This window comes from Colletotrichum acutatum (assembly GCF_030867785.1).
Source record: "Colletotrichum acutatum strain CBS 112980 chromosome Unknown BDZ83scaffold_11, whole genome shotgun sequence".
Classification (NCBI taxonomy): domain Eukaryota; kingdom Fungi; phylum Ascomycota; class Sordariomycetes; order Glomerellales; family Glomerellaceae; genus Colletotrichum; species Colletotrichum acutatum.
Window position 1 is genome coordinate 459,774 of NW_026849005.1, and position 21,056 is coordinate 480,829.

Here is a 21,056-nt window from a genome sequence, read left to right on the forward strand (position 1 = left end):
CAAAGCAACTCAATCATAATTCCCACGCAAGCAAAACCCAATGCAGAGCTTGGCCCTTTTTTTTTTGCTTCCTTTTTGCTTGTTCGCTCCCCGTCCGTCGTCCCCTTTGCACTTGGACTTTGGGCTTCAGCCCTTTCATCCTTCCCCCTTCGGGCACTTCCCCAAAAATCCTTGCGGCACCAGCCAGACTCCCACAGTGACGTTTTGACACACTCTTGCAAGTTGCCCCTCACTAAAAAAGCTGCTTTCTTTCCCCATCTGTTTCGCGCTTGACGAAGCAACCCCCACTTGGGATTAACTCAGGATGGGTACCGTGGCGGTGGTAAGACTGGCGTGGAAACCCCGAAAGAAGCCTTGAGAGAAGAATGGATTGCAAATAAAATTTGTGTGGTTGTGGAAATGAAAATATAGCAGCTCGTGGAGTAATGATACCCGTTGTCTTGGCTCTTGGGAACAATCCGCTGTGAGTTGCAGTCCAGTTCCCTTCACAACCCTCGCTCGTTCTCTGCAACTCCACCCCTCATCCATGCTCGCTCCCATCTTCCCCCCATGCCGCACCCCCCTTGTCCCGGTTGACTCTTCCGTCCGCTTCCTTTAACCTTTGGAGCGAAACGGTGCTTTCGAACTGTAGCTGCTGCTGGTGCTGGTGCTGCGGGGGGTTGGGATCGTCATATCAAGGAACGACCTTCGACCGTTCGTAAGTATAACGATGACTCGAGCCGTTTCGGAGGGCGAGAGCTTGCATACGGGCGACTCGTAATCCCAACGTTAAATATTGTCGCCAATCTGGGCCATCATCGCCTGCCAGAGCCGCTGACGCTGTTGTTGCTGCTGCTTGCTGTACTCCGTACTCCCTTCCATATTGCACAAACTGTGCATCGCCCCCGAGACAAGGAGACAAATCCATGGGCCAATGTCTGTCCGTTCGTCGTCGTCTCATTTGCGTCAACTGTACTCTTCGACTCCTGCAACAAGTCTTTTCGGATGGTTGTCGTCCACATGGTCCTGCTTTGCTTATAGTCGTCAATCGAACTCCATTACAATACCCGTGGAAACAGGCACGGCCGCCTGGGTCCGATTCAGTCCGGGCCGAATACACCGAATATACAGACTCTTTCCAACATTGCGGCAAGAGCCTCCCGACCTCCTTCCCTCTACGTGTCTGTTGCGAGGGGGCATTCACTACTCTGACTGCGGCGTCGGTCCTGCCTTTTTATTTTCCGAGACGACAGAGGCTTTCTTCTTCATCCACCGAGAACCGGAAGCTCGTGGAGAAAAACGGTTTATTCTCCAAGAACCAAAAAGTCGGATTTTCGGGAGTTCCCCCGCTTCGACAAAGTGCCCTCGGTCGGTTCAGGCCGTCCAATCTCGACCTGCTCCCCAATCGGTTTCCAAGGCTGCGTGCTTCTAGGCGTATCTTCCAGGAGTGGTTGGCCAGCTTCCGCAAAAGTCCAAATTTGGTGCTCACTTCGCTAGGGATACCGCAAAAGGACCAGTGCAGGTGACAGCCGCCCATACGTCCCCTTAATCCCGCATCCAAGAATCGCTACCATGTCATCCCGAACCTCGATCACGCTGAAGGAACAGGCTGACACGTACGATATGGAGAGTCAGCCTCCTGTCTCAAAGGGTCATGGCGGCATTACCCATTTGCTGACCGTCCAAGATGGCGATCAAGACCGGACGGAGACGAAAAGAAATCCGAAATGGTATCAGCGGCTGCTAGATGCTGGCGTGGAGGAAAACGGGATCCAACCAGTGCCTCTCAATGAGCGGACCAACACCAACTACAGCAATCTCTTCACCGTTTTCTTCACAAGTCTGCTCTGCTTATTGCCGTAAGTGCTTCAACAACTCCGAGGAGGCTGGAGACTTTTGTTTTGCTGACACCGGCGATAGGATCCCAACCGGCGCCTTAGCCACAGCTCAGCTCGGACTGAGTCTGAGGGATGCCTCGCTGGTCATCATTTTCTTTGCCTTGTTGACCTGTGTGCCTCCGGCATTCATGGGTATCGCTGGCTCCCATACCGGACTCAGGCAGCTTGTCCAAGCTAGGTATTCGTTTGGGTAAGTCGATATCTCTGCGAGGAACGACTTGATGCGCAAACTGACGGTTCGGATGGTTTAGATACTATCTCGTGGGCATTCCTCTCCTTCTCAACGCCGCGACTGTGACCGGATTCTCTCTCTCGTCTTCGATTGTTGGCGGTCAAACTCTCGCAGCCGTTAACCCGGGACACATTGATGTGAAGATCGGCATTGTCATCGCCTGCCTTGTAAGCTTTGCAGCTTCGTTCATTGGGTACCGCGCGCTCCATATGTGGGAACGCTGGCAATGGCTTCCGAACCTCGTTGCAATTGTCATAGCCGTAGGTTGCGGTGGGAAACACCTGTGGAAACAGGCCGAGACGTCCCCTCCAACAGCAGCTCAGATACTCAACTATGGAGGTCTGATGGCCGGTTACTTCATAACCTTTGGCGGTACTGCATCGGACTTCACTGCCTACCACAACCCCAACAAGACAACCAAGTGAGTAATGCCTATTTCCAGGTTAGTCACACTGCTGACAATTTTCAGGTTCAGGATATTTTCCTACATATACCTCGGGATCTTGACACCCTCGGTCCCGCTGCTTATCTTGGGAGCGGCGATTGGAGGTGCTCTCAACAATGTCCCCGAATGGAAGTCGGGATGGGACACGTATGGAATTGGCGGCGTAATGGCAGCTATGTTGGCTCCTGCTGGCGGCTTTGGCAAATTCGTACTGGTTATCCTCGCATTGAGTGTGATCGGCAACATCGCGACGTCCATGTACTCCGTTGCTCTCTGTATGCAGCAGATGCTCCCGGTCTTTACAAAGGTCCCTCGCATTGTCTTTGTCGTCGTTGCGCTTGGAATCATGATTCCCATGGCAATTCGCGCTGCTGAATCGTGGGCCGATTCTCTCGAGAACTTCTTGGGGTTGATCGGTTACTGGGCCGGCTGCTTCGACGCCGTCATTATTGAAGAACTGGTGTTGTTCCGTCGAATGAACTACAGCTCGTACGACCCTGCAGCGTGGAACGTTGCCCAGCTATTGCCTTCCGGACTCGCTGCCCTTGCAGCGAGCCTGCTAAGCTTCGGGCTCGTCATACCAGGGATGGACCAAGCCTGGTACACGGGTCCGATCGCGAGAGTGACTGGAGATATTGGCTTCGAGTCCGCGTTAGTCCTGACGGCAATTTTCTATGCACCCTTGAGATGGCTGGAAATCAGGAAGCGAGGACACGTCTAGGACGACTAGGTGTTCGAGCGGCAGAGCAAAGAAGGAAAGGGGGATATACCCAGGCAAGCGAGGTATGATAGACCGTATTTTTCGTTAAGCACCCTGGTGGGGGGAAAGCAGGGGCATGTTGATATCTGCAGGGTCCTGACGGGATAGGGCAGTTTCGACAGTTAACCAACAATGGCACAGTTTCTTAGGCAATACGGCGGGTGCGTCGCGGCGGCGGCTTCTTGCTTGACCATTCAATGGTGATCGGCCAGTTATAGTCCTCCATGTCGGCCTCTGAGGTATGCCGCTTGCATCACCATATTTGATCCGGAGCCTGGCTAGTGTGAGCTGATGGCCACTTCCATTGGCCGTGCTACTCAGTCGAAAGGGGAATAATTACCTAGGCGTCTAGACTTGGTTGACCGGAGAGAACTATGTCTTCACCAAACTGGTGCCAAGCAACATCTGTGAGCCTAGCGGCTGGCACAGGCATGCCCTCAGTATTCTGGACTCGGTCGGGAGATACCACAACACCGCCGCGTCCAAGCCAAGTAGGCGCAATAGTTACGATGACTCTATCAACGAGGCGGTGGCAGGCAGGGTCAAGGAGCGAGTTGATCACCTGCCCGCCGCCTTCGATCATGACGCTTTCCAGACCTTCGGCGTGAAGAGCAGAGAGGATCGAAGGCCAATCAAATCGCGGTTCGGTCTTCCGAGATTCGAGGATGACGAATTTACCGCCATGGGCTTCCAGAATTGCCTTTCGTTCCGGATTGACGGCAGACGGGCCAACTAACACAAATGGTGCCAAGCCGTTGTTGGCGCGGGCGACTTCGAAAACTTTGTTGTGGTCGGTGAAGTCCCATCGGCCACGAGGATCCAGGACAATGGGGCGTGGCTGGGCGTCGAGATTTGCACCGTCGATGCGGCAATTCAAGCCTGGGTCATCGGCGAGGACAGTCCCAACGCCAACGAGAATGGCGGCATGGTGACGACGAAGATGGTGTGTCATAGCCTTGGACTCGGAACCCGAAAGGCGCGTACGCACACCAGGGGCGAGGGAAAGGGAAGAATCCAGTGATGTTGCAAAGGTCAGAGTCACAAAAGGACGGCCCTGGGATCTCGCTGACTGGATGGCCGATTCTGACGGTAGACGAGGAGCCAACCAGGCCACGTCTGGGCCCGGGATCTGCAGAGTTTCCGCCATTGTCGTTGAAGTGGCCTTTTCCGTGGGCAGAAGGGCGAATTACTCCGGGAACCAAGAGGGCTGCACGTACGGATACGGGTTTACGCAAGTAACAACTCCCTGCGTAGCGCACGAGGTGATGCTATGGCTATCGCAGTACTGGCCAGGTGCCCCCTAGTCGTCTCAAAGCCTAGACTGTTGTCCCTGTTCAGAGTGCCAACGGCGATCAAGGTAGGCTGCCTATCGAAAGGGCGGTCTAAGAAGCAGTATCGCTGGCTATGCTGTCCTTGTCGAAAAGTAGGATCTTTGCACAGCGGCGATGTTGGCTGATTGACTAAGGTAGATGGTCGGCGAAGCAGGCCCACCAGTCAGTTGACTGATGGCTGGAAGTAGTCGGGATGAAGTTGAGCAAGAACCCGAAACCCAATGGCCTCCAGAAGGCTTGAGTGACAAAGCCTAACCCTAAAAGGGCACGTATTACAACTATTGGGACGATAAAAGGTTACAGATGCCTGCCGGGAGAAATTCCAAGCAACTTGGACGGCTAGGCCCGTTGTTGAAGTCAGCAGTCGCAGGACCGCAAGAGGCAATCGACGTCGTTGTCGTCTCGGGACAATGATTGTCACCTTGGTAAACCTTGAGTGAGGTGATGGCCAAGGATGCTATGGTAGAGGAGAGCGGACGCGCGGTTGATGACAAGAGTTGCCGGGGGGGGGGGGGCTGAGAGCCTGAGATGGCAACAGTCGTGTCGATGTACCGTGACCAAGTGCGAGTATCCGACACAATTATGGCTGTATTCGTACCGTCCTGAGGCGAACCAAACAGGATTTGAGATGTTTTGTGCTTTTGGACTCTTGAGGAGAGATCGGCAAGATGTGGATGCCCTGGTGATCTGATTCGAAGGCTTTCGTTTCCCTACAGACTAGGTGCGGCGGAGAGTTGTCCGCAGAGATGGTCCTTGCTACTGCCACCACTCAGGTTGAGTCAAGGGCTACCACAGGCGCGATGTGGTATCGATTGTCAACGACACGAACAAGCTGGATGACAGAGAAAGGCCGAGACGCCAGGAGAATGTTTTAGGCGAGATGTTGATGAGTCTGTTTCGACCAGTGCAAGTAACACGTCGTCGGAAAGAGATTTATGAGTTGACTCAGGTGAGCTAGCAGTTTCTGTGTCAGAGGATGAAGTGGGTGGGTGGATGACTGGTCTGGTTGTGATTTCCGTGGTAGAGGGGAGAAGAAAAAAAACCAGACGGGATGGACTTGGGCTGGACGATGCAAGTGCTATTCGTGTGGGACATGCAGCGGAGGGCGCGGGCGAAGTTGCGTGAAGTTGATGGGAAGGTGGGAAGACAAGGGAGGAACTCAGGTAATCAATCACTCAGCTGCAAGTGCAATGTTGGTGAGGGCCAGAGCCACTTCTGTGCCAATTGCCAATGCCAATTGCAGGATGCAGATGCGGTGCCACTATGCAAGTGCAAGTACAGGTGCAAATGCAGATCCAACGCAGGTGAAGGACCAGGAGCTGAAGTTTTGATAATGTGGGTTGGTGTTGACTTGGGCCTGGGTGATTCGTGAAGCGGGTGCGGGTTGAAGATGAGGTGGGCTGGATGACATGGGAAATAGTGGAAGGGCAAGATGCAAGTGCTGGTGGTGGAGTGCTGCCCTGGAGTGTGTGTGTGTGTGTGTGTGTGTGTGTTTGTGTGTGTGCAAAAGACGGGAGGCAGTCACGATGGATGATTGGATCTTGCACCTGCCTGCCCTGGCGACGACACAGACACAACCTCTCTTTCTCCGAATTCTCCAATCTCCAACGTTGCGCCCCAGGCCAACAACACCCAACACTCAACTTACCCGACCTTAACACGGCAATACCTCAAACCCCTTGACACGATACGGAGTACTACACAGTAAGGTGGTCGTTTGCCGCCTCACCCCCAAAGCCCAAAAGCCCAAGCCGCAACGCGCCCCAATGTGCAACGTGAGGTGCCAACGTCTTTTCGTTCCTTGCCCTTCCAGGTCACCAAATCGCAAGTCGCGCATCCCTCATCGCTCATCGCCCATCGGTATCCAATCTGGTGGACCTCAGAATAGCCGACAGCCCCACTACAACGTGCGTTTTCCTCGGGAGGTGGACACTTGGAATGGATCCTCTTCAAGGACCACCGACCAACTTGGAGTCCATGATTCCTCACTAAGGTGCTGCGTCCTTCGTACTTACACGGTACCCTACCCTACCTTGCCTTGTTAGCCCCGCCTCTTTGGGACCCTGACTTACAAGTTGCACAGTATTGGGACGATCCAGACACAGGTACTCCTACACCGTATGGAACATATACCTTATACTACAACAAAATTTCAGTCTCCAGCTCGACAGGGCCACCGCAAGGCAGAGTCAGGTCTGATCCGCCAAGCCCATGGAGACTTCAATCATCCAAGCCTTGGAAACAACACGCACATGGTCGTGAGGCTGTGACGGCGCGCGCGCGCAACGTGTCCTTGGACCCAACTTGCAACCAGCACACCACCCACTCTGCCGGCACGGCGGGTATCTATCCATACTTGTACATACGAATACACCCACGGAACTGAATGACCAAGAGCCAGAAAGTGAAGGAGAAAGAGAGAAAGAGAAAAGGAAAAGAAGGACCACTCACTTACACTAGACAGGCGCCTAGCCTCTAGTCCCCCAACATATCTCTCATCTACGGATATTACCACCACCTCATTTCCCCCTCGAGTCGTACGGAATTACGAAGCTATGACGAGAAAACCATCAATAAGTACGCTAGACAACGGTTTCCGAGGCGGGCCTTTTCCGCCACAGGTGTCGTCCATCACCCCCTCCGATATGGCGGGTGGGCGGCTGAAGTCGTCTTTGCCTTTCCCATGGCCTCAATCCCATCCCTAGCCCGGCCTCCCCTCCGCTTACACCGCCCAGGGCTGCCCCTCCCGACCATGAACTCTAAACTTCGGCGTTACAGTGGGGGGAGGGGGGGCATGCGAGGTCGACTTGCAGTCTGCAAGTTGCGGGCAGGCAATTCCGCATACACGGCACCATCGAGCACTGACCACGGCTCCGAACCCTCTGTTTTCTCTCTTCGCAACCGCCGTGCCAAGAAAAGGCGTCATGGTCCAAGGTCATGGGTCTCTCATAACAGCATAGGCTTTTACAAAATCAAGATTCGCCAAAATTCCGCCCCTAGACTGACAGGGCATCTCTACATCTCTGTGCGCCTGCCTGCGTAGCCTCCGGGGCTCTGGACTCTCTTCGCTGACGATACTCCGGATTATCCCTACTTGCTTTGGCATCCAGCCATGTAAGTCGAGATGCCTCACTTTTTAGCCTTTCCGACTTTCTGGTTTGGTCTGCTGCCGGATACTCCCAACTCGGGCAGAGCTCGCAACACCCAGGCCATCACCTGCAGCCGCCGACACGCCATTTCGGGCCACTTGGGCCGGACGTTTCCCTGGAACTCCCCGGCTGCCCTTGCGCTTCGCATCGTTACGGGATACTCGCTTCCTCCAATACCCAGCTTGTGGAGGTTATCCTGAAGTCAACCACCTATCACATGGCATCAAGTGGGCAAGTGGGCTTCAGCATGCAGCATGTAGTTGCACTGGTAGTTGCACTGGTAGTTGCAATCGCAGTTGTAGTTACACTCACGGTTGACGACCGAGACACTACACTACCCTACGCACCCTCCGCCAGCTGCATCTGCCTGTTGTACAACCTAGTATCGGCCGGAGTTGGAGGTCCTCTCGGGCGGTTGCAACGCAACACACGCGAGGGAAGTCTGGAGTCTCCCGAAGCCACTTTACGCGACTACGCCGCATGGAGTTTGGCGACTGTTTAGGCCACAAGGTTAGCAACCATCGCTTTGCCTGTTAGACTCTCGACCTTAACCTCGACCGCCTTAGCTTCCCCCTTCGTCACACACATCACCAGACGGACTGCAATACTTTCTCCTTCCATCCCATCATCCCGCTCATCTCGTTTGTCTCCATTGGCTCGGTCGTAACTCCGTCTACGACTTGGAGTACCTATTTCATCCCACCTGCCTCTGTCGCTTGGGGCAACATCCCGGTTCCCGAAAAGTGCCTAGGCGCTCCGAACTGGGCCTTTTAAGCACCCTCTTGTGCACAGAACCACGTTACAAGAATCACTGCCTCACACGCCACCAGACTCCTTTCATACCTACTTTCTTCGGATGCGGGGAGCCTTCACAGCGGTATTAGTTTCTGAGGCAGATATCCTGGGAAAGTTTACTTGCCCAGGCAATCTTCGATCACGCTCGATTATTGCCCATGTCGTCGAACGGGCCGTGGACGAACCCTCCATCACAAGATGAGCTCACCCGAGAAGTCACGCCATTATTGCAGGATGTCTTGCTTTGCGTTCTGTTACCAAGTCGGACCTCACGCCCAAAGCACCAAAAAATCAAAAAGGGCAACAGGGTCGTCCAAGGGTTATCGGTGATCGATCACATCGTTGCAGCGGGCGCACTTAGATAGCTCGGCGCCTTCCAGGAGAAACTTGCTCAGTGCTAACAACGCAAACTGATGACAACACAGAATACGAGAAAGCGAGCTTTACTACAAACAGACAAAAAACTACAATTGAAGCGACCGATATGAAGTCAAATAGGGGGGGCAGGTACAGGGAGTGAGGGACTCAACGCCAAACGAGCCTCTAGGCCTAGGCCTAGGCCAGCCTGACAGCGGCTTGTGCCATAGGCGATCGGCAGGGGCCTCTCTTAAGAGCGTGCCTAGCGCATATGGACATTGCCCTTGGGTATTCCGTCGTCACAGACTACCTATCCGTGGACTGTGAGGGTTGGATGGCCCTTGCATCAAGCTCCCCACGTATGCAACGCACTTTTGGTACCAAGACAACTCGTCCACATCCGAATATAATACCTGAAAAGGCATGCTTCGGAAGCTCGGCCAAGTATCAGTCCGAAGAAGCTGACGGGCTTATTCCGTGCCTCACTCTGCTTGGAGCCGCCGGCGACGGTGAAAGCGCAATAGGTAGTTCCACGACTACTGTACCATACGATGTTGGCCTAGGCCTATTCGTGTAGCGGATACAGTGCGCAAAGATCCGACGATCACTCACTGCCGAATCCCAATCTAACTACCATCTGGGGCTAGCGATTGCCGGCCGCGAGTGGATGGTTTATCTTTGCGCGCCACATAGAGTCCAGTCGTGGCCTTGCTTTTGTCAGGGATATGGCACCTGTCAACCGGGCGCTTTCAACTCCTTCATTCTATATCCGTACATTCAGGTTTTCAGTACGGAGTACGGATACTTTTCAAGTACGTTGCCCCATTCGCGGCTCGCCATGGAATCTTGCGTCTGCCCTGCCCCCTCTCCGCCACACCGGGTCACGAGCAAAACCTCCGGAACATACGGGAGTGAAGGTCCAATCCGTAGGTGCCGGGCATGGCCGTAGATGGCCCTTTCGTCCGCGATTTCAAGACATCTCACGTCTTCAGAGGCAGAGATGTGTTGGAAATCTAACACGGGATCCTGGCTCGGATATCGACCGACTGATCTTGCAGAACGGCGGGTGCCCCAGACGGGAAATGGGAATTAGCCAGCCCGGACCAAATTGCGGTCATCAACTCGACCGTTGTGCGAGAAATCGGGCCTGCTTTAACCTGATATTTCCAACCAAGGCCGCCCTGTAGCGCAAAGGCGAATGATGGCCAAAGCTTACATCGACCCATTCTCAGAAGGCATTGCACTAGTGTTTCGCTCTTCTGGTGACATCCTGAGATCTGGCCAATACCCGGAGGGGTTTGTTCAGTTTGAGTTGCAGCAAATCGGTGTTCATGGTGGGGGGCAGAAGGGAGGGGGAGACGAGGCACACCAGATGCCCAGGAACCCAGTTCTTGTGCTCCCGCATGCCGGCAGGCAATGGGCGGGACGTTCCCTCGCCCGGCCACTTGGGAATACGTACCGACTGTAAGTACTGCTGGTACCGAAACTTCCATGAAATAGACCTGTCTATGATTGCGCTCTGCGCGACCGAACGCTGGTCCGATTGATCTCTTTTAGTGTCATCGGATGCAAGGGCTTGCTCTCGAGCCAAAGTTAGTTGTGTCCGTCAATAGTGACCGGTTGGGGACGCCACAAATGTCGTTTGTGGAACATGGCATTTATCACTCGTGATGCCCGTCTACTTCCGTCTGTGACAACACGGCCGTTGCAATTCACAACACTCACCAAACCTCCTTGAGAAGCCATTAACGTCTAGATTCGCTTCTGTTCTCGCCTTCCTTTACACACCAACTAACCATGGGAGCCATCATCCCCAACTCTGAGAGGTATCCTATGGCCTCAGACCCCGTACTGACAATGAGCGCCTCTGCCCAACACGCTTTCACTACAGACTCCTCTCCAGAGGATCCGTATATCTACCAAGTTGGATTTGGGAATAGGTTCTCTTCTGAAGCCATGTAAGTTGGCACTTCCCAATTCTTGATCAAGAGTCTGAGTTCACCAATAAGTCCTGGGACTCTACCTCGATCATGCAATGTACCGCAAAGAGTCAAGTACAACCTTTATTCTGAGCAGCTCAACGGTTCTACTTTCGTTGCCTCTCGAACCGACATCCAAAATGCCTGGTTCTACCGGATCTTCCCATCTGTGGCTCACGGAGATATCTCAAAGAAGCCACGAAACCCAGATGTAAGTCATTTCTCATTCCTTAGACCCCCTTCCCTCTACCCATAACGCAACCACCTTCAAACTGGGCCCACCCCTGACAATTTTTTTGCCATCAAGATTGAGTCAAGATTCACATCTGGGAATGAGAATATCGAGTTTGTTCCCGGAGGACTCTGTTGGAGAGCATTTTCGCTGCCAAAGACGGATGGGCCGGCTATCGACTTCGTCCAGGGGCTCAAGACGATAGTTGGAAATGGCGACTCGACGACCAAGGATGGCTTGGCTGTACACGTGTACGCTGCAAATTCTTCAATGAAGAAGCGCGCATTCTGCAGCAATGATGGCGACATGCTTTTCGTGCCTCAGACTGGCAGGCTGGACATTCAGACAGAATTCGGGAGGTGGGCAGTCACCGGTTCCAGTCGGTGACGAAAATCTGTTGACGATCTTTCTAGAATGATGGTTCGGCCTGGCGAGTTGGCAGTGATCCAGAGTGGCATCCGCTTCAAGGTCGGGTTGCCGGATGGTCCGGCCCGGGGTTGTGAGTCATTTGACGATATTCATATGCATGAGGAGACATCCAACTGATGGGCTTAGACATCCAAGAGATATTCGGGAGCCGGTACGAGCTGCCAGAACTGGGGCCGCTCGGAAGCAACGGGATGGCTTTACCTCGCGATTTCGAGTTCCCCGTCGCTTCCTTTGACATGGATACGTCGGAGTGGGAGAGTAAGTCTGCCCTATCAGTTTTGCCAAGACGTGACCACACTGACTGACGCGGCGTGTTAAGTCGTGTATAAACTGGCTGGAAAGTTGTGGTCCTGCAAACAAAACCACACGCCCTTTGACGTGGTCGCATGGGACGGCAAGTAAGAGAAACGCCCGCTCCAAGACCCTCTCCCCCCATTTTACTCCATTCAGGTGCTCACATCGTCTGACAGCTATGTGCCTTTCAAATATGCCGCCGAGAAGTTTGTCAACGCCGCTTTCGTGGACAAGGACCAAGCCGACCCCAGTTTGTACACTGTCTTGACGGCGAAGTCCAAGATGCCCGGTATACCCGCAACAGATGTCATGTTCTTCACGCCAAAGTGGTCTTCGGCGACGAATACCTTTCGACCTCCCGTACGTTGTGTTTCTTTTTTTTTCCCCGGGGTGTTGCAAATGTCGTGGCTAATGGGATGTAGTATTATCATCGAAATATGTCGACGGAGGTTGTGGGAATCGTGTATGGCGGTTACAAGGGCACCAGTCGCAACCTGGAAGCTGGCGGCCTGAGTTTTCAGTCGAGCTTCATGCCGCATGGAGGTACGAATACAAGAGGTTCCGATCCTCAGACAGGAAGCCAGATACTAATAAGGGGCTACAGAAACCCATGAGGCGTTTGTGCAAGCGACTACCAATGAGCTGAAGGCTCAACGCTTGGGAGAAGGCTTTCTCGGTAAGGATAGCGAGGGGAAGCATTGACACCAATTGCACCGCGGCTGACATTCTTGTGCAGGTTTTATGTTCCAAATTAGCACCCACTGCGCGGTGACGCAATATGCGTTGGAAAGGAGCGGAGTGCTGGAAGGTAAGGAAGAGGGTTCCGATTTGGAGAGAACGAAGAGGGACATGGCCTAACGAGCGTTGATAGTACCGCCGGCATCTCTTTGGGACTCGATGCAAGGACACTTTCTCGACCACGCCGAAGAAGTAAACAGCGACTTGCGAAAACGAGGACTGCCGACCCTCGGGGCCACCCTGAGCCATTGAAAGCGAAACGAAGCGACGTTGATCCATCCATCATCACTACCTACTGAAAGCGGGTTTCTTGATTTCCCACCTCCTAAGCCTTGCGTGCCTTTGGTCTTCCAACACATCGTCTCTTCTCCATTTGATCCGAAATAGCGAAGCGATGCATATCAATAACAACATTTGCCAGCGATTTCTGTAAGGTTTTCGACAGTTGTGGATACATGGTCAACAATTCAGTTGTGAGTGAGGGAGTTTTTGTCGGAAGGGATTTCCCTGATTTTTTTTCTTCTGTGGTTTCCTACCCAGGCGGCGGTGACACGAGCGGAGGCGTGTTAGTGAGGTAGGACGTTTCGGGGACAAGAGCTTTGGTCGTGTTGCCACCATGATGAGGAACACTGGGTAGGATGATATTCTAAAATAAGACCTGGAAAACAAAGCTAGAAGTTCCGGTTTCGGAAGACATCAAGATTTTCGATATTAATCGGATATCGTGAACGTGAGAAAAACATGCAGTGGGTGTTGTGGTGTGGTGTACTCCGTACCGGTGAAATTCCGGCTGCGTGATGAGAGACGCTACTTAGTTGACCATTTCATTGTCATTGTCAGCAACATCCGATATGGTGTAGTGGCCAACATGATGCCCTCTCATTAACTTGCGAGGTTAGGCATAGCCCCGAGTTCGATTCTCGGTTTCGGAACTTTTGACATTTTGGTTGAATGTTTTTTAATCTGTTTTGCTCGAATAATTGATTGGGCACTTGATTTTTGGTGAAGATTATGTTTGTGCTATTGATCTTTTGCCTCCATTGACCACAGTGTTATGTATAACCGGCCCTCTTGACTTACAAGCAGCGAGTACTGCATGTCCCTTTCCTGTGTTTGTTTCTATGGCGGGCGCATATCTAAAGTACCTTACTAGGGAACTCATTACACATTTAAGACACTAATCTATGCCTTGGCTGTGTTGGTGTTGTAAATACTCAGGCTATATCTTCATTCTTCTATGACATCAACCTGGAGCCGTGGTCTGGCCAAGTCAAACTTCCACCGACCCTGGAGTCGGTCCCTCATGATAGCTTTACCACGTACTAATGAGGAATACAGGAAGTGGAAGATTATGCTCTATCCTGTTCTTCCTTTCTTCCTTTCTGAATCCTCAAGATTCCGCTGGCGTTCTCTCCTGCATATGCGTGGCTTGCCTCTCGTTTCCTTGTTCCAGGTTACATTCAATACCTTGCATGCGTTATCAAGTCAAAAGTTGAAGTAATGTTGGGGGACCTGAGAGTAAATGTGCGGAGGGCTATTGAACGATCGCTTACAGGACTTTTGTCGGTTGTCCGAGGGGGCATCGAGATATACGGACGCGAACAACGCTCACTGAGTGATGCGAACCTATATGGCAAGTTAAGCCATATTAACTGGGTGGCACGAGGGGAGACTTCGATGCTGGATGTGAGCTGGTCAATATAACAAGCCTACCGCCAGATCAAATCAGAGTATGACCATCCTGGCGTAAAGTCCACAGTAATCAAGCTGGGTAACTTTTCTTTCGTTCGGTACCTTTCTCGACGGATTGCTTGCTCTACACAGCCGAGGGCTTCATCGCTAGGCCTATCGACTTGGATCTTTATCCGACAGCGTTATCTCGTTTGGTAAACATGGCACTCTGCAGGCCTGATTCAAATCTGGCGCTTTTCATGACGTGATCAACTTGGACTGCTCACGTTGCTGGAATCCATTACGTTTCCCCATAAGTCAAGGACGGTGGCGGAACTAGGCGCTCCTCCCTCCAACTTAACTTTCCCGGGTACACTGAAAGCATACCAAGTCTGTGGAGGATACGAGGGTAATTATTTCCATGGCCTCGTCACACACAGATTTCATCACGAAGAGAGTATTGTTGCCGGCACCTCTGACACGATTGCCGGGACGGACGGAAGATCGGAGATAAGGGAATCGAAGGCGGCCCGGATGCTTCACACAACCTCGGTGCCGGGGCCGAAAATATCGGAAGCGTCAGTGGTACCAGTGGGGTCTTCTTCTCCTTCGTCGGCGGAGCACCGCTGCGCCGACCTAATCCCTTCCTGCCTTTTTAGGCATCTAGTTTGGTGACATTGCTGCGTTCGCCAGTGGCCCAGTGACCCGAGCAGGCCGGAGCCGGCAGGGCGGGTCTGCTCCAAACATAGCACTTGATGACCTCGCAGCTTGGTTAAGGTACACACTACTGCGCCGGTGGTGTCGCTGATTGGGTGCATGCCGCTCCGGGACGGCGGCAGCACTCTGTCGTGGTCCCGTGGGAAGGGGCTCAAGCTCCAGCAGCGCTACAGTACATACATAGCAACGGGTGTGATCAGATGGGGCAATGCGAACGCGACCTTTGGGATGGCGACTGGCCTCTCATTGGATTGCTGGGGTCTTTGCCGGGGAGCCGAAGGACCAGGGGGTTTATTCATTGCGGGATGGTTGGGTGAGCTTGACTGGTGGGGAGCAAGGTAGGAGAAGGAGAAAGGGGAGGCGGACGGATTTGAGACAGGGACAGTTTGGGGCTGGCGAATGTCACAGGTGCCTGCTTTGGATGCCAGCATTAGGTACTGCTTGATGCTGTGTATCTGTTTCCCTCCGACGCTTGTCGCCTTGTGTCGCGCATACTCTTAGAATATGGGATGAAGGAGGAGATGAGAGCTTGTGCAGGAAGCCTCATTGAGCCTTTCTTCGTCTTGGTGTTGGACCGCTACTTTTTTTGTTTAAATAAATTCCATCCGTAATGGTAGTCCGGAATCCGTATGATTTGTAGGTGCAATTGAACGGGGACCCTCCGTCCAAAACGGAGACATACGGATCCCATCGCAATTACACTGCAAAAAGTGACCCAACAAAAAGATACATGGGCAAAGACAAGCTTACGAACACTCCAAGACCCCAAGACCCCCAAGACTCCCCGCGGCGCGCGCCCAGAGACTTGGTGCGCATAAGCCTATTTCAGGCTAGAGTCACGAGCAAACCCGCAAACTTAACGCCGCCCGCTAAAACGAAAGAGAGTGTCGAAACGAGAGTCGCAGGCGACCAGCAGGTGCGGCCAGGCGAACATAAGGTACCTTCACCGACAAGGGTCAGGCAGGTTGCCTCCCTCCAAAATCGCGGCTTGGCTCAATCCCGTCCAATCCATCCACGCACGCAACGCACGTCCTTTCCTGACCCTCGATCCTCCCATTCTTTTTCCCCCAACATCGCCACGTTCCCGGGTGGTGTGTTCATTCTCTCTATTCAGAGGTGTGTGTGTGTGGCTCTTCGATACCCGTTCCTTAAACTCCTCGCACCGGTTCCTCTTCCCCTTCGCCATCCGCCGCTTGCATTCTTCTTCTTCCTCCATCCTCTACACGTAATCCCGCCTCCGAGCCCTCCGCAGCCTCCGTCCGACAAAGGGGATCTCGCCGCACCACTTCGAGCAAACGGACTTCCTTGTCTTCCTTTTTCTATTTTCTGCAATCGTCGTCGAAAGGCAAACCGAGAAAGTCATTTACCTTCACCTCTCACCCAACCCGCGACACAACTCGAACCCGTCGCGCCTACTTCTCTCATCTTCATCCATCACAAACAACAACCAGCTTCCATACCAAACAATGGCCGACCACGACAAGCCCCCCGCGTACGGCGGTCCTCCCCCTCAACACCCGCAACAAGCCTACCAGGGCTACGGCTCCCCGCCTCCCCCGGGCGGCCCAGGAGGCTACGGCACCCCTCCGCCGGGACAATACTACTCCCCCGGCCCGGAGATGAACTACGGCCATCAGCAAGGCCCTTACCCACCTCCGGGACAGCAGTACCCCCCGGGACAATATCCTCCCCAAGGACCCTACCCGCCCCAGGGCCAGTACGGACAGCAGTACCCACCGCAGGGCGGTTACTACCAGGACAACCGCGGCGGCGGCTCGGGAGGCGGCATTATGGCTGGTCTGCTCGGTGCGCTCGCGTGCTGCTGCTGTCTTGACTGCTTGTTCTAAGCCGGCGGCCTGTCGAACGGTTTGTCTTACTGGGATTCTAAGGGGCCAACTTACACGGAGCGACATTACAATACAAATCACACGATACCCCCAAAAACTAAACTACTTTACGACCGATCGTCATATCGAACGTTATAAGCAGTACCACTTCCGAACGGGATGATGGCAGGAGAGAAGGAGACGCAGTATGGAGCGAGGGTAGGAAGGTATCTGGTCTGGACACCATGCGATGCTAAGAAATGCATGGCATGGCGTGGGAAGATGCACACGACAGACGACCCCTCGCCGTTTGAGAGACGGGGGCGACGAGAGTCAGAAGGCGTAAAGCCGACATTGCGCTGTTCTCATCGTCGTAGGCATGGGGGACCTTCTTGCATGTCTCGAACGGCGTCAAAGGGGTGACGAGAGTTTTCGATTCCTCGAGGTGGAATCCGGGGAAGCAATAACTTTTCTTCTGTCTTGGGCTTGAGAGACGGGTATGCTTTACAGGGGAACGAGCCCTTTTCAATTCTGCGAGGGCCTTTTGAGTTCCTTTTTGGTGTTTATCGAACCCGGTGGGATCCGGGAGTTTCGATAGCTTTTCTTTTTTACCGCATAGCATAATATCATCACGGATACGCCTCGGAACTTGCTGTCCTCTTCACTAAACTCAAAATCGTGTGTGACTTTGATTCCCTATCGGCAAAGCTCAGCTGAGCTGAGCTCTCGAGTGCGGGGTATGCTTCATCGAGAGTGGCTTGGCCGAGGACGCAAGCATCCTAGGCGCAACGCCACGGAGACTTTCACGTTACATGTGTAAGAGAGGTTTCGGAGGGCAAAAGTGAAGACCGAAACTCCACCAAAAGAACAAACAGATTCAGGTATCTACAATGAGATGATCTGCTGTCCCATTTCTATGCTACGCTACTAAAGAACTCGTCAAAGTCTCTTTGAATGTTGGCCACGCAGTCATTTGTATAAATCATCTTTTGCACGTCGGGCGAGGCCCACTTATCCGGCACAGCGCCGGTCTGCTTGGACTCGGCAAACATGCGATCGCGCTCCTCCTTGGCTTTGCCCTCGCCGAGGTGCAGCTGCTTGCCCGAGAGGAAGGCCATGTTGACGAGCTGGGAGGTCCAGTCGCGCCGGGAGAGCTCGTAGGCCTTGAGGCAGCGCCGGAGGGTCGCGGGAGACGTGTCGGGCGCGCGGGCGAGGACCTCGGCAACGACGGAGCCGTCTTCGATGGCCATGGCGGCTCCCTGGCTCAGATGCGGGAGGGTTGGGTGGCAGGCGTCGCCGAGGAGAGCGACGGGCCCGTCGTTGTGAACCCAGGTCGGTAAGGGCTTGTGCATGCGTAGGCGCCACTCGCAGACCTCGCCGTCGGGCACAAGGTTGAGCATGCGGTGGACGAGGGGGCAGAAGTCGTGGAAGACGTCGAGCATGGCCTTTTTGGAGCCCTTTGTGGTGTAGGTCGCGTTCGTGGCGACGGCGAAGTTGGAGTCGGGCTGTGTGGTGGACAGATTGTAGATCGTGTGCGAGGAGACGGGGTAGGCGATGATGTGACGCTTCTCGCCAATCCAGCGGATGACCTCGTCTGAGTCGAGGAGGGCAAGGAGCTCCGGGTCGTCGGCGATCTGCTCACGCTTGAGCATGATGCGGTAGGCGGCCTGGCCCGTATCCTCCTCTCCGCCGACGGCGCCGATGGACTCGAGCAGTTGGGCGCGGATGATGCTCTTGATGCCGTCGCAAGCGATGAGAACGTCGGACTCGACTGCGTAGGAGTCGCCGTCGCGCGGCTGCAGTGTGAACTTTGGTTTGGGCGCAAAGGATTCGACCGAGAGCAGCGCCGTTGCGAAGTGGAATGTGATGGCGGACTCCTTCTTACAGGCATCGTACATGCCGCCGGCAAGGGAGGAGCGGTGACCGTTGCAGTGGGGGAAGCCGTAGAGTTTCCGAATGTCGGGCATCTCGACGTGGGCGAGCTCAACATTGGTGGCGCCCTCTATGCTAACATGTCAGTAACGTTGTGCTTGTGCGGTGGTGCAGAGGTCCTCCTTACGTCGGATGCTTGAACTCTTCACGTCTGTACACGTCTTCTCGATCTCAGGCCAGCAGCCTAGGCGATCAAGTACGCGGACGACGTTTGGCGGCATTTGAATGCCGGCGCCGACGAAGCCGAGGTTGGAGGCTGTCTCATAGACATCAATGTGCTTGAATCCCTTCTTGGCCAGTGCAAGTGCGCAACCCAGGCCGCCCATTCCTACGCAACTTCGTGTTAGTGGACGGTATACAAGGTTCGTGAGCCAGGCGGCGAGTACCTGCGCCAATAATGGCAATCTTCAAATCCTTGGGGTCTGCCATTGTGTCTAGTATGGTGCTGTAGTATGTGTCTCGAAGGGTATCGAATTGCAGAGCTCAGTTGGCCCAAGGTTTCTGGTAATATCGTCGTCCCAAGGGCTACTTATGAAGTAGACGATACGGAGCCTCACATGGAGGGGCATGTGGGGGATCGGAGGTAAGCTCGGGGTCCATTATCAGCTGGAGAAGCGGGGAAGCGATCTAGAATGAGGGGGATGCTGCGATATTCCCTAACTCCCCTTGGTCCTTTGATGAGCTGGTAGAGAGCCGGGATCGCAGGACGGGAAGTAAATACGATTCATCGGGATTGCCATTGGTAGACGAGCCAACTGCCGGTGCGCCGACGGTGCTGTGGGGGTGATGCGAACTTTAGGATACTGCCGTACCCCAAACCCCAATTTCGGGCGGTCAAAGTTGCTTGAATGTTTAGCCAGCGTTGGTGGTGGTGGTGGTTGACGAAGCTGTCAGATGTCGTGTCAAAAGAATTGGCTTAGTCACGGGTGCAATTCGGATGTGAAAGTCGGCATGCGTGCGTCTAGACTCCAAAACAGACATATGCAGGTGGCCTGGCCCGTCCGTGTGGAAATGTGGCTCGCTAGCTTCATCGCTGACAGCGGCGATTGTGTCTTTGTTGTACTCCGTACGTGCCATACAATGGTGGCTCGCTCACAGGCGCCCATCCAGGTTTGGGGGAGAATCCCCGCGTTCGGAGGGAGGGCCGAAATCTTGTCGTCATGTCGCGAAAAAGAACAGCACGGTGCCCCGGCGCCGGGACTGTTATGATTTGCCTCGGCCGCTTAAGGGGTGGGAACCCCTGGTGATGGTTCGCTTCTCTCTGCAACGCTCCCACAGCACGATCCCGAGGTGGGTAGTCTTGCTCCGATATCTGGAGGCCGGGAACCCAAAAGCGACGGCTGGAGGAAAGCAAGGGTTTGTATGGGTGGACGGGTGGACGGATGACGGAGGAGGCATGGCGGTGGCATGCGAAGCCAGTTGTTCGTAAATCTCTGTCGAGAGCAGGATTTTCGATCGTGGATGTCAATCCCAGCTCCCTCTTTTGGACATTTCAAATGACGGCTGATATTGTTGTCGGGACATTGTGCCAAGAAATGGGATCCCAATGGACCAGTGCGATACGCGGAAACCAGACGCCTTCGTTCCCACTGGTGGTCAATAACCAGCTTCTGTGCTCACTTGCCTTGGCAACATTTGGTGACGGAGAGTAGCAGAACAGACTAGACACCCTTCGGGACGCTATGTGGCGTAGACAGTGTAATATCGCTTTCTTGTGATCGGGAGACGTGAAAGGGCGGCGTCTCGGCGAAAGCTTCGCTTTCCGAGGCGCAGGTGGTTTAATTCAAGACTTGGTCTTCAAGTCGACTGTTGGGATACCCCACGACCCGAAATGCTGGAGGACGGCGCGGACAACGGCAACGAAAAGGTTGGCGAATTCCACAGTTCACCAAATGGATATTTAGAGTGGCACAGCCACGCAACCTCGCCCCATTTAGCCACGACAACGTCTCTCGGTAAGCTTGTCAATGTGGACAAGGTTCATTGTCGATTCGCCTTGCTTGTACAGGGATGGCCCGGTTAATTGATAGTAAGAGCGGCAAAATGGCCACAAGTGTTCCATTGTGCAGCATGCTCATTCAGATGGTGGTGTTCATGTCGTTGTTTGTCCCGTACGAGGAACAAATGAATTGTTTCCTCTGGCTGGGAGGAATCGAGAAACGACGATATTCTCAGGGGCATTCAAGTCTTGAACCTGGGGAGCAAGCTGATTTGGCAAGCGAGGAGTGTCTTTCGGCTGGTACTTGGGACGAAGCGCGCGCTGATCTATTTCTGAGGCATGCGTCAGAACAG

The 21,056-nt window shown here is 53.8% G+C and overlaps 6 protein-coding genes and 1 non-coding gene across 7 annotated transcripts; 4 read left to right on the forward strand and 3 right to left on the reverse strand.

The window, feature by feature from the left end:
• Positions 1-1,602: 1,602 nt before the first annotated feature.
• Positions 1,603-3,275, forward strand: BDZ83DRAFT_716335 (NCS1 nucleoside transporter; the record flags this gene model as incomplete). Its single annotated transcript, XM_060511846.1, has 4 exons — positions 1,603-1,838; positions 1,900-2,067; positions 2,129-2,530; positions 2,579-3,275. 4 exons carry the CDS (start codon positions 1,603-1,605, stop codon positions 3,273-3,275), a joined length of 1,503 nt encoding a protein of 500 aa, XP_060369596.1.
• Positions 3,276-3,654: 379 nt separating this feature from the next.
• On the reverse strand, positions 3,655-4,461 carry BDZ83DRAFT_568360 (riboflavin biosynthesis protein RibD domain-containing protein; the record flags this gene model as incomplete). The annotated part of the gene is made up of 1 exon (XM_060504059.1): positions 3,655-4,461. One exon carries the CDS (start codon positions 4,459-4,461, stop codon positions 3,655-3,657), a length of 807 nt encoding a protein of 268 aa, XP_060369597.1.
• A 1,355-nt stretch (positions 4,462-5,816) lies between these two features.
• On the reverse strand, positions 5,817-7,882 carry BDZ83DRAFT_647830 (uncharacterized protein; the record flags this gene model as incomplete). Its single annotated transcript, XM_060510117.1, is given in 6 exon segments — positions 5,817-5,906; positions 5,925-6,105; positions 6,294-6,342; positions 6,718-6,784; position 7,101; positions 7,779-7,882. The coding sequence occupies 6 exon segments, from the start codon at positions 7,880-7,882 to the stop codon at positions 5,817-5,819; spliced, it is 492 nt and encodes a 163-aa protein (XP_060369598.1).
• Positions 7,883-10,779: 2,897 nt separating this feature from the next.
• On the forward strand, positions 10,780-12,870 carry BDZ83DRAFT_568397 (homogentisate 1,2-dioxygenase; the record flags this gene model as incomplete). Its single annotated transcript, XM_060504065.1, has 11 exons — positions 10,780-10,904; positions 10,956-11,136; positions 11,233-11,516; positions 11,571-11,656; positions 11,713-11,844; positions 11,906-11,984; positions 12,057-12,240; positions 12,303-12,423; positions 12,485-12,556; positions 12,617-12,688; positions 12,752-12,870. The coding sequence occupies 11 exons, from the start codon at positions 10,780-10,782 to the stop codon at positions 12,868-12,870; spliced, it is 1,455 nt and encodes a 484-aa protein (XP_060369599.1).
• Positions 12,871-13,463: 593 nt separating this feature from the next.
• On the forward strand, positions 13,464-13,550 carry BDZ83DRAFT_t51. Its single transcript has one exon. It is a non-coding gene; the product is annotated as a tRNA-Glu (tRNA).
• A 1,963-nt stretch (positions 13,551-15,513) lies between these two features.
• Positions 15,514-16,963, forward strand: BDZ83DRAFT_35774 (uncharacterized protein). The gene has a single exon (XM_060502557.1). The coding sequence runs from the start codon at positions 15,737-15,739 to the stop codon at positions 16,838-16,840; it is 1,104 nt and encodes a 367-aa protein (XP_060369600.1). The 5' UTR covers positions 15,514-15,736; the 3' UTR covers positions 16,841-16,963.
• Positions 16,964-17,746: 783 nt separating this feature from the next.
• Positions 17,747-19,193, reverse strand: BDZ83DRAFT_647833 (uncharacterized protein; the record flags this gene model as incomplete). The annotated part of the gene is made up of 3 exons (XM_060510118.1): positions 17,747-18,834; positions 18,892-19,092; positions 19,151-19,193. 3 exons carry the CDS (start codon positions 19,191-19,193, stop codon positions 17,747-17,749), a joined length of 1,332 nt encoding a protein of 443 aa, XP_060369601.1.
• Between the last annotated feature and the right edge of the window lie 1,863 nt (positions 19,194-21,056).

Bases quoted from the DNA above. Each gene is read 5' to 3' on its own strand.
- BDZ83DRAFT_35774 (XM_060502557.1), top strand. From the start codon at position 15,737: ATGGGCAAAGACAAGCTTACGAACACTCCAAGACCCCAAGACCCCCAA.